At 43.4% G+C, this 12,491-nt stretch overlaps 1 protein-coding gene across 3 annotated transcripts in view; it reads right to left on the bottom strand.

The window, feature by feature from the left end:
- Positions 1-684: 684 nt before the first annotated feature.
- The window catches only part of tyw1 (tRNA-yW synthesizing protein 1 homolog (S. cerevisiae)), a 217,681-nt gene continuing 205,874 nt past the window's right edge, over positions 685-12,491 (bottom strand). For all 3 annotated transcript variants that reach the window (XM_085964469.1, XM_085964468.1, XM_085964467.1), the window contains one exon: positions 685-1,913. In XM_085964469.1, coding sequence (XP_085820595.1) covers positions 1,695-1,913 — 219 coding nt within the window. In that variant the 3' untranslated portion in view covers positions 685-1,694. The remainder of the gene's footprint in view (positions 1,914-12,491) is intronic.

Here is a 12,491-nt window from a genome sequence, read left to right as displayed (position 1 = left end):
AAATGCAGCACTGGACATTCCAGGGTACTTGCAATGGTCACGGAAAAGTAGTTATTGCATCACAACACATACAAAGGGCACTAAATAAAATAATAACAAATAAATATGCTGCACTATGTGACTACACCGATATGGAAATGGAACTTTGTTTTCTCAAAGTGGATGCAATTTTGCGACTTTTTGTGAAATATCTATTTGCCTCAGATCGATGTGTGGTGAGATTGAACGGAGAACCAAAAACAAGTACCTTTCAGAAGTGTGTCCTAACTAATATGGAGGGGCAGCAAAAATCTAAAGCAACCATAAACTTAAATAAACCAACAGGTGAGGTGTATGCAGCCCACATCCTGCAGTGCTCACAGAACGCCTTCACTGGCCTCGTAGACACTGTAGCTCAAGGTTAGACAGGTACAAATTTATAGGCAGTTATGCACAGGTAACACTGTACTGACAATTAACTGAGGATCAGGTACAACAAGGGAATTAGATATATATATATATATGAAAAGGAAGAATTTGCAAGGCTATGGGGAAAGAACAGGGGAGTGAGATTAACTGGATAGCCCTTACAAAGAGCCAGCACAGACACAATGGGCCAAATGGCCTCCTTCTGTAGTGTATGATTCTGTGAATTCCATCTGGTTGATAATTTACCATCATCAGTAATAAAAAAAAGTATAGAAATTAGAGTAACAAAATTTATTATCACACTCTGTATACAAGTTATTACAATCATAATTATAAACAGTTTAAAATTTAACTTTGCTTAGGAAAATAAGGAACAGGTCATGCTAACACAATGGAGAAAAACTCAAAACTTTATTTACTGTCACTGACAGAGAAGATGAAATTCCAACACCGGAAGTTGACTTTTACAAGTTACACGTTCAAAAATCTGGTTTAAACATTGGAGTAATTTTCAAGTTCTGGGCTAGTTCTGGGCTGCAAAGTCTGCTCCTTGTCAACAGCTATATAAGTGGAAGTACAGCAGCCATGGAAATTTCTGTGCCTCAGACATTCCCAACCTTCAGGCTGAGGTAAGAAGGCAACTTATGTGGGTGGGGGGAATCAAAGAACATGTTGCATTATACCAGCATGAGTATTCCTCAGATTCGAGATCCAGCATTGCCTGACATGCAAATCTACCACCATCAAATATGTGAAATAACATCCTGTCCTCAGCTTTGCATCACATTAGTGAAGAGGAAAATCAGACACTGTCCCTCTGATTCTGATCCTACAACACTCAAGTTAGGTTGCAGAGCAGTGTTGGGGGCGGTTGCAGAGCAGTGTTGGAGGTGGCTGTAAAGAAATAAGCAACAGGGACGGCCCACCCATTCAGATGAAGATAATTTTTGTGGGCAACTGACTACAAATAGGAAAACTGAATAAAACAGAATAAAATGAAACCCAATGACAGTAACATACACAAGGTTTAGACAGTTATGTTGATTACATTTTCATGTATCTTTTTCAATTGACAGCTCTTTGGGACAAGGATGCGCTGCATCATCTGATTGTGATGTATGTAGTTTCCTGTTGTGTGTGTGTGTATTTTGGTAAATTCCTTCAATTTACACTCAAACTAAAATCCATTACAACTCTAATACATAGCTGCTCTAAAAACCGGTAAGAACTGTGCACAATGTCTTTTAAATTCCTGTGGTACCATGTATGAGACTAATTGAATAGTTTTAGCAACCAGAGATGTCCTTCTTTTTTTTCCTTAGGAAGCGAATGTCAACAGGATCAAAACCCCTCTGCTTAGCTCCAAAAAGTGCCCAGGATGGTGTCTTTGCCATGTAATCTTCTGCAGAGAATATCTTGGTGCCGCTGTTCTCCTCATATTCTTTGATGAGGTGCTGAAATTGGTCATAGTCTATCCAAGTCCACCATTCTCCATTCACTTTAAACTAAAATAAGGAATAACAAAGAAGCCTATTAATACAACTTCTCAAGTGAAAGAGATGTATAAATCTTCAGTAAACCTCCATTTTAAAATGATAGCAAAATACTGCGAATGCTGGAAATCTGAAATAACAACAGAAAATGCTGGAAATACTCACAGCAGGCCAGGCAGCATCCGTGGAGAGAGAAACAGTTAACGTTTCAGGTCTGGGACCCTTCATCAGAATTGGAAAAAGCTGGAGCTGTTCCTTGAGCTTACGTTGAGCTTCATTGGCCTATTACATTGTTCCAATGAAGCTCAACGCAAGCTCGAGGAACAGCACCTCATCTTTCGATTAGGCACTTTACAGCCTGCCGGACTCAACATCGAGTTCAACAATTTCAGATAATTATCCCTGCCCCCATTTTTCATGCCGTATGATTTTTGCCACTCCCACTTGCAACATTTTATCTTTCCTGCCTCTTTCAAAAGTACAGGATGTTCTTTCAATTCCCCCCCCCCCGGTCTCTGCACCTGCTTAATATCTGTTACATCTCCAGCTTTTTCCAGTTCTGATGAAGGGTCCCAGACCTGAAACGTTAACTCTGTTTCTCTCTCCACGGATGCTGCCTGGCCTGCTGAGTATTTCCAGCATTTTCTGCTGTTATTTCTCCATTTTTAAAATGTTGTGGCTCAAGTTAAATGATATCAACTAATGAGTGGAATTTGTTATATGCACACGGGTTTTGTCTCTCAATCCAGAGGTTACTGGTGCATAGTAGCAAAACATCAATGATCAATGTGCTTGTGCCACATCTAGCTCTCACGTATAGAAAAAAAATACTGTTTCTTAGATTAATGTGGACAAATGCAAAAATCATGAAATTGGGAAAGGATAATACACAATAGCAATATAAGCTAAATGGTATTTACTCTACAGGGCACATCACAGGAGATGGATTGGGGGTACAGAAGACATCAGCACAGTGTGGAGCAACAGTTGAGTGCGCAAATAAGAGTCTTGGGCTGTACAGCATAGGTCTCAGGAAGTGGCCGAGATTGTACAGAGCAAATCTGGCTCTACCTGGAGTACTGTGTACAATTTTGGCCACTATTATTACAAAGAAATCCAGACATTGGAAAGGGTGCAGCAAAGGGCAACTAAACTGACAGCTGGGCTTTGGCACCTGAGTTATTAATGGAGGATGCTGAGAAAATATTGACATTTATCTTTATATCCTACATGAACAAAGGAAACCGATCATGGCATGACAAGTTATTTGATATTAAAGTATCCAATCAATATGAAACCATTATCAAAAAGGCTAGTAAAGTATGGGATGCATCTCAAAGACATCTGAGTAAATTAAGACAAGGTATTTTATTATACAGCATTGGTGAAGTCACATTTGCAATTTTTTCTGTCAAAGGATACTAATGCATTAGAGCAGGTCCACAGAAGATTGCCAAAAATGGTTACAGACTGAGAGTGTTCTAAATTACGGAGAGATTTTAATATGGACTTGCTTTCAGTGAAAAGGGGATAGGATCCTGAAATGCTGAGAGCCATTATTTGAGGTAAGCAGACGACTTAATTTTCAAGTGCATACCCAGAGGACATGAGCACAAATAAGAATAGACGTGAAAAAAATCCACCAGAGTTACCAACATGTGGAACAGGCTCCCATTGAGCTGCATTGATTAACTCCTTTAAAAAAAGACACTCTGGAGAAATATTAGATTAGGATCAAGATTGAAGGTTATATGGATGAGAACAGATAGAAATAACCTAATACTGTGCAATCTGATGGTTCTTGAGCTGAACTGTCAAAGCTGAATAATAATAATGATCTAAAATGGCAGACATGCCAGGGTTGAGGAGAGTGGGAACAGCTTGAGTGATGGCATCATGATAAATGTACTGCTTATATTTATTAATCAGATAAACATGATGTCAGTGTTCAACAATAAATCTGCTTTCAACAAGTTTCACTAGTTTGGTGCTCAATGACTGTTTTACTGTCAACAAATTTTAAAAACTAATATTTAACAAACGGCCAGCAGGTCCAATTGCAGTAGTGACAAATCATTTTCATTTGTGGAAGAGATTTGTCAATAGATTTTCTGTCTTCAAACAGACACCAGACATATTTATTTATTTTAAACAGAACTTAAATACAGATCATCCAGAATCGTCAGGGGGAGGCCAGTCTGAGGGGAATAACATGCTGTATTTTAATTTAATTTAATTCATTTTGCTCCTTTGAATTATTGTGTGGGAGCTCACTTGTCTCAATCATAATAATATGGGTCCCATTTCTTTCGCATGTGTCACCTCATCAGAAGTTCCACAGAATTCTGCATCTAGCTACCTTTCCATTTTGCAGTGTCACCTCAGGACAAATATTATGAATGCTGCAACATCAAACCTGATCACAATGAGATCAATGGAGCAGGAAAGTGTGCTGGTTTTTTTCCTGTTGGCAGAGACACACCTGCCAATGTGAATACATATTCTTTCAGGGACTGTCACTGCTACTTTGGGTACAGTACATACTTCATTCTGTGTAGTTTTATATTCTACAGATCATAAGCCCTAACAGATATCTTTTCTCATGCCCTTTCTCCTCATCAATAAATAAAAGATGTCATCCATCAACACTTATGGGAGTAGCTCATTCAATGAGGAATTCAATTTTATTGTCTTTAAAGAAAGGCACTTTAATGAGGGTATGCAGCTTAATTAAATCTTTCTGACTATCAAAAATAATCGTCAATGCTATTACATCTAACCATTAAGGAATTTGTTAACTGCATTAAATGTTATTGCTCTCCCAGCCTCAAGGCACAGCTGTGAATTGACTGTTCAAACATCTGTCACGATTCCAAGAGACGACATCATCCTAATTCTTTGAATGCGCAACATGACTTCTTCAGTTTTCAAACATGTTTTTTTTAATTAGTTGATCTCTTGTAGCACTGCACACGGTGGGGGTAATTTTGACTTTAGGCAATAGTGTAAGAAGGGCAATATCAATATTGACGTCAATGAAAATGAAAACCGGGAGAGATGCACAACGGGTAGCTGAATTGCTATCATCCGTTTTACACTATCGCCCAAAGTCAAAACTGTGAGTCAAGATCAAGTGAAGTGAGGTTAGAAGATATTTTTATAACTTTTTTTTTATTAGTTTTTATGGGATGTGGGTGTCACTGGCAAGGCCAGCATTTATTGCTCATCCCTAATTGCCCTCGAGAAGGTGGTGGTGAGCCGCCTCCTTGAACCGCTGCAGTCCGTGTGGTGAAGGTACTCCCACAGTGCTTTTAGGTAGGGAGTTCCAGGATTTTGACCCAGCGATGATGAAGGATCGGCGATATACTTCTAAGTCAGGATGGTGTGTGACTTGGAGGGGAACGTGGAGGTGGTGGTGTTCCCATGCGCCTGCTGCCCTTGTCCTTCTAGGTGGAAGAGGTCACAGGTTTGGGAGGTGTTGCCGAAGAACCCTTGGCGAGTTGCTGCAGTGCATCTTGTAGATGGTACACACTGCAGCCACGGTACGCCGGTGGTGGAGGGAGTGAATGTTTAAGGTTGTGGATGGGGTGCCAATCAAGCCGGCTGCTTTGTCCTGGATGGTGTCGAGCTTCTCGATTGTTGTTGGAGCTGCACTCATCCAGGCAAGTGGTGAGTATTCCATCACACTCCTTACTTGTGCCTTGTAGATGGTGGAAAGGCTTTGGGGAGTCAGGAGGTGAGACACTCGCCGCAGAATACCTAGTCTTGGACCTGCTCTTGTTGCCACAGTATTTATGTGGCTGGTCCAGTTAAGTTTCTGGTCAATGGTGACCCCCAGGATGTTGATGGTGGGGGATTTGGTGATGGTAATGCCGTTGAATGTCAAGGGGAGGTGGTTAGATTCTCGCTTGTTGGAGATAGTCATTGCCTGGCACTTCTGTGGCGCAAATATTACCTGCCACTTATCAGCCCAAGTCTAAACGTTGTCCAGGTCTTGTTGCATGCGGGCATGGACTGCTTCATTATCTGTGGAGTTGTGAATGGCTGTGAACACTGTGCGTCATCAGCGAACATCCCCATTTCTGACCTTATGTTGGAGGGAAGGTCATTGATGAAGCAGCTGAAGATGGTTGGGCCTAGGACACTGCCCTGAGGAACTCCTGCAGCGATGCCCTGGGGCTGTGATGATTGACCTTCAACCACCACAACCATCTTCCTTTGTGCTAGGTATGACTCCAGCCAGTGGAGCGTTTCCCCCCAATTCCCATTGACTTCAGTTTTTCTAGGGCTCCTTGATGCCACACTCGGTCAAAAGCAGCCTTGATGTCAAGGGCAGTCACTCTCACCTCACCTCTGGAATTCAGCTCCTTTGTCCATGTTTGGACCAAGGCTGTAATGAGGTCGGGAGCCGAGTGGTCTTGGCAGAACCCAAACTGGGCATCCGTGAGCAGGTTTTTGATGAGTAAGTGCTGCTTGATAGCACTGTCGATGACAGCTTCCATTATTTTGCTGATGATTGAGAGTAGACTGATGGGGCATTAATTGGGCGGGTTGGATTTGTCCTGCTTTTTGTGGACAGGACATACCTGGGCAGTTTTCCATTGTCAGATAGATGCCAGTGTTTTAGCTGCACTGGAACAGCTTGGCTAGAGGCGCGGCTAGTTCTGGAGCACAAGTCTTCAGCACGATAGCCGGGATGTCGGGGCCCATAGCCTTTGCTGTATCTAGTGCGCTCAGCCGTTTCTTGATATCACGTGGAGTGAATCAAATTGGCTGAAGACTGGCTTCTGTGATGGTGGGGACCTCAGGAGTAGGCCGATATGGATCATCCACTCGGCACTTCTGGCTGAAGATGGTTGCAAACGCTTCAGCTTTGTCTTTTGCACTCACGTGCTGGGCTCCACCACCATTGACGATGGGTATATTCATGGAGCCTCCTCCTCCTCCCGTTAGTTGTTTAATGGTCCACCACCATTCAAGACTAGATGTGGCACGACTACAGAGCTTTGATCTGATCCGTTGATTGTGGGATCGCTTAGCCCTATCTATAGCATGCTGCTTCCACTTTTTAGCATGCATGTAGTCCTGTGTTACAGCTTCCCCAGGTTGGCACCTCATTTTTAGGTGCGCCTGGTGCTGCTCCTGGCAAGATGGGGATAATTGGACCAGGTTGCAGAGACATAATACGGTCCCAATTTTAAAAGTCATATATTCTGTCCTTATTTCTATATTTCCATTAACAATTTCTATGTCCATGCTTATAATGGAAACTGTCCATGTAAACTTGATACTCTGTAAATACACCCTCCCGCCATTAGTGCTGCAACAGCATCTCCACGGGCAGAAGGTGTAATTAAAGCATGACGTGCACAGACAGTTTCCATTAATAATGTAGACATAGGAATTTATAATGATAAAGTTAACAGAATGTGTTCACATATGCAAGAGTATTTAATATATTATATATAGATCTAAACCCAACAGTCAAGAGATAATCAGATGTATTTCTGGTTCCTAAATTAGTGTTTATTATCCCCATTTTATTTTTAATGTCCTCCCCTTCTTTACATTCCTCAACACCATGCACTTCTGCCCCAGCCATCCAAGCGGGAAACTAATCTTCACCACAGTTTCTGTGAAAGCCACTCCCTAGTCTATTAATTACAAAAATTCCTTTCTACAATTTCTGAGTATAAAGGAGTATGAGAGAAACCATAACAAACCAACATTTCTCAAATTCGAGCAACATTTGAATTAACAAAATATGTTACTCTGACTATTTTGCAATCCAACAGAAGAACTCATTACTGCCAGATCACATGCAGCAACGGTCAAACAATTCAAACTACTTCTAACACACCCTGGCCGCAGAAGGGCACCTCTTGCTCCACGGAGACATTCAAGAATAGTTAAGTAAAGGGCAGGGAGGACTGAAGCAATATTGAAACTACTAAATAAGAACTCCGACTTGGTTTCTACAAGAGACTATGAGAGTCATAATAAAAGGGTACAAGAGATGGAAATGAAGTAATTGCATAAGATCCCTACAGATGAGAAAATAATATGAAAAAGATTGGTGAAATTCAAGTTGGAAAGACACTGGGGGAAAAATTCAGTTGGTAGCGCCTTAAGAGGGCGCTAAGTGGGGCGCAAACCAACTAGCGCCCGGGCGCGGCACTGCCCACGCCTCCCGCAAAATTCAGCGGGAGGTTAGTGGTGGCGCTAACTGGTAGCGCTGCGCCGCTGTCGATGACGTCATTGGTGTGCGCAGCGCCCCGCTCACGCACCGGCCGTGATCTTTGGGAGCACCCCCTGATTTACCACCGGACGCTATGTCCGACAGGGTCAGGGGGGCCTACCTGCGGCTGGGGAGGCGCAATTTAAAGGCGAGGTGCGGGGCGGCCATTTTTGTTGCTGGCTACCTGCCAGCACCTGCCTCCGCTCCCGTCCCAGACCTCCTGAAACGCCCCCCCGCCACCCCCCGCGGAGTGCCGGCTGCGCTCCAAGAGCCCGGCACTTCTCTTGGGTGCCGGGCTCTTTTGCCTGCACTCCTGATCCCCGGGTGCCCAGCTGGGCCCCAGGTCGCGCTGCACAAGGCCCCTCCCCTTTAAGAAGGGGCGGAAGGTCTGCAATGCCGCAGCGCGACGTGGCGCCACAATACTCACTCACAGCACCCCAAGAGGGATGCGGGGTGCTTCCAGTAACGCCCCGCTTCCCTCTTCGGGCGCACTCAATTTCCGGCGCGGGGGTGCTAATTTTTCTGGGTTTTAGCACCCCAGCGAAATTAGCGCCTCAATTGGGGCGCTCCTCAATTTTTAGCCCATTGGGCCCTGAAAGCATGCACCCTAGAAATATAAGAGAAGTCAGAGAGGAGAAAGTAGAGACTCGGACCACAATTTTTCAAAACATCCTTCGAAATGGAAGTTGTGCCAGAGGACACCTCTGTACAGGAAGGGAGAAAGGGATAAAACCTTCAACTATAGACCAGTCAGCCTAACTTTGGTAGTGGGTAAGCTTCTAGAAGCTATAATACAGGATAAAACTAATACTCGGTAAATGCTTCACCTCCTGCAAGGCACAAGTGTGATGGAATATTCTCCACTTGCCTGGATGGGAGCAGCTACAACACTCAGAAGCTCAACACCATCCAGGACCAAGCATTCTGCTTGATCAGCACCCCATCCACTAGCTTAAACATCATTCCTTCCACTAGCAGCGTACCGTAGCTGCAGTGTGCACTATCTACAGGATGCACTGTAACAAAATTATTTCACTTTAGATCTTTACCAGTTTGTTACAAATTTGGACCTTCTCTTATATATTCTCTCCAAAGCGCTGGTGTGTGCCCAAACTGCCCAACGTTTAACAGCAATTGTATAACCCAGGGGTGTAACAATAGTATCCCTGAACTGAATAGTTATGTCTTTTGCAAATGGACTTCTTCAATCTCTTCAAAGATGAGCGAGACTGCAGTCAATGGAACTGCATATCTGGCGCTGTGTATAACGGGTGGCTGATCTGATACCGCCCATTTTGCGCCGAGAAGAATTTGTAGGCCTCTGTGTTTTATCACCCTATGTACATAGTCTGAAGGGACTAGAGGTGTTAATCAATTGCTGAGACAGTCTAATGTATTGGTTATTATATCCAGTGTATGGGGAAGCAACATAAAAGCTTAATCTATGAGTATTTTAATCACCTATCATCTAAGTGACTTTTTTCTAACGTGTGTACACACTATGCTTTAAAACCCCAAAAGTAAAAGTAACTCTTTTCTCCCCAAGATTTTCTGTGTAAAAATGGTCCACGAAAATTCCTGAAACGAGACATAGCTATTAAAGGGAGGAGACTTTAATCCGTCTTATATTCAAATATAACTCACAACAATGGAAAAGGGATAATCGAATTGAACATCAACATGAAAAATAGAAAAAAGTCAAAGCTAAAGGCACTACATCTGAATGCGTGAAGCATTTGCAACAAAATAGATGAATTGATAGCACAGATAGAAATTAGTAGGTTTGATCTAATAGCCATTACGGAGACGTGGTTGCAAAGTGACCACGGTTGGGAACTAAATATTCCAGGATACTTAACTTTTAGAAGAGATAGGCAAAATGGAAGAGGAGGGGTAGCCCTGATAATGAAGGATGCGATAAAGATAGTAGAAAGGATCTTAGCTCTGAAAATCAAGAAGTGGAATCATTTTGGGTGGAGTTAAGAAACAGCAAGGGGCAGAAAACATTGGTGGGAGTTGTTTATAGGCCCCCAAACAGTAGTTGTAATGTAGGGCAGAGTATAAATCAGGAAATTAGAGGCGCATGTAACAAGGGTAATACAGTAATCATGGGGGACTTTAATCTACATATAGACTGGGCAAACCAAATTTGCAGTAATAGCGTGGAGGACGAATTCATGGAATGTATGCAAGATAGCTTTCTAGATCAGTATGTTGAGGAATCAACTAGGGAACAGGCTATTTTAGATCTAGTATTGTGCAATGAGAAATAACCTTGCAGTAAAGCGGCATTTAAGGAAGAGTGATCATAATATGATCGAATTTTAGATTAAGTTTGAAAGTGATTTAGTTAAATCAGAAACTAGGGTCTTAAATCTAAACAAAGCAAACTACATAGGTATGAGGGGCAAGTTGGATACGGTAGATTGGGAAACTACATTAAAAGGTATAATGGCTGACAAGCAATAGCTAGCAGTTAAAGAATTAATACATAATTTACAACAAATATACATTCATTTAAGGCACAAAAACCCCACAGGAAATGTGGTCCAACCGTGGCTAATAAGAAAACATAGTATTAGATCAAAGGAAGAGGCTTATAATGTTGCCAAAAAGAGCAGTAAGCCTCAGGATTGGGAGAATTTTAGAATTCAGCAAAGGAGGACCAAGAAATTGATAAAGAAAGAGAAAATAGAATGAGAGTAAACTAGCGAGGGACATAAAAACAGACTGTAAAAGCTTCTATATGTATGTAAAAAGGAAAAGATTACCGAAAGTAAATGTGGGTCCCTTACAGGCTGAGACAGGAGAAATTATAATGGGGAATAAGGAAGTGGCATAAAACTTATACAAATACTTTGGGCTGGATTTTAAACTCAGGTGCGGGCTGTTGTCGTGTTATCCGAATTTCGTGTTTCCCACACAAATCTAAATGGATGTGGGAGATTGATGCAATTTTAATTCAATTGGCCAATTGATTTCCAACGTGTGGGAAGCCTTTGCAAAGGGGTTTTTCATGACTGAAAGTCCCCTCCGATGATGTCATCATTGCTGCTGCATTTAAGGTCCCCAGCAAGCCTTGCTTCTTCTGCAGGCTTCCAAGCTTTCTCCATTTGGTGTCAGAGGGACCTGCAGGAAAGATGACAAGCGGGAGGGCAAGATCAGCTTCTCGCTTTGACGAGGCGGCACTGCAGGCATTAGTCGATGGGGCTAGGGCCAACAGGGAGGTGCTGTTCCCTTCATCAGGGAAGAAGAAGCCTCCCACTCAGACCAAGGCAGTGTGGATGCAGGTGGCTGAGGAGGTCAACTCCTTGGGAGTCACCCGCAGAACCTGGATACAGTGCAGGAAAAGATTTCATGACCTTCAGCGCACTGGAAAAGTGAGTATGAATTTCCCATCACCCTCAATCTGATCCCCATTGCCTTTCCTCACCAGCACTCAGCTTTAGCAATCTCTTCCTCCACATCTCACTTGACACTGACATCCATGCACCCTTACCCATTCCCTCTCTCTCTATGCTCACATTCACATAACTATTCCACCATGCAGCCCTCACACTCCCTATCACTCTGATGCTTTGAACACAACTGACAACAAATAGGGAGGGCCCTTGGTCTTTCAACCTCACTCCATCTTTGTCTCCTTCTAAGTATCTATGCTATGCAATCTCTACACTCACTCCTTCATTCTCACTCAACTTCCACTTGTCTCCCTCATTGCAGGAAAAGAGAGCTCACAATAAGAGAGAGCGAGCCAGGACAGGAGGAGGGACAGCCTCATTAGCCCACCTGACCCCCCTGGGAGGAGGCCGTCCTGGAAATCATGGGCATTGAGGATGATTCGCGTGTGGGGGACGGACAGACGGGTGCAACACAGCAAGCTGGTGACAGAAAAGTTTCCCATCTCTCTCTTTGACATTGCATGAGTCGCTGATAATGATTGTGAAGCTGTAACAGATGGACTTATGAGCATCTGCAAAAAGCTATGTGCATGTAGCCTTTGCATCACATTTCTGACTCTTTCCTTTACTCCCCCACAGGACCATCACAAGCATCCGTCCCCCCTAGCCAGGAAGAGGCGGCTGAGCAGCCAGACTCCTCAGAGGAAGCTGCAACCTCTGAGGGCGCAGCGTCACCAGAATTCAGCGCACCCAGCACCAGCGCAGACACTCACACCTCGGTGGGACCTTCGGGACATAGAGTAGTGTTGTCACCTGGTGTATCACAGCTCACAAGTGAGCATCAGCAGATTGTGGAGACAGGGACAGCAGTGGAGAGTCCTAGTCGGAGGGCGGACTCTGCCAGCTCGGCTCAGCAGCATGTCGACCCTCTGCCTCTGGGTCCATCCATAA

Source organism: Somniosus microcephalus, chromosome 22 (genome assembly GCF_052327205.1).
Source record: "Somniosus microcephalus isolate GS21.2 chromosome 22, FLI_Smic_1.0, whole genome shotgun sequence".
NCBI lineage: Eukaryota > Metazoa > Chordata > Chondrichthyes > Squaliformes > Somniosidae > Somniosus > Somniosus microcephalus.
Note: the sequence above shows the minus strand (reverse complement) of the source record. Positions and strands in the feature narration are given on the sequence as shown.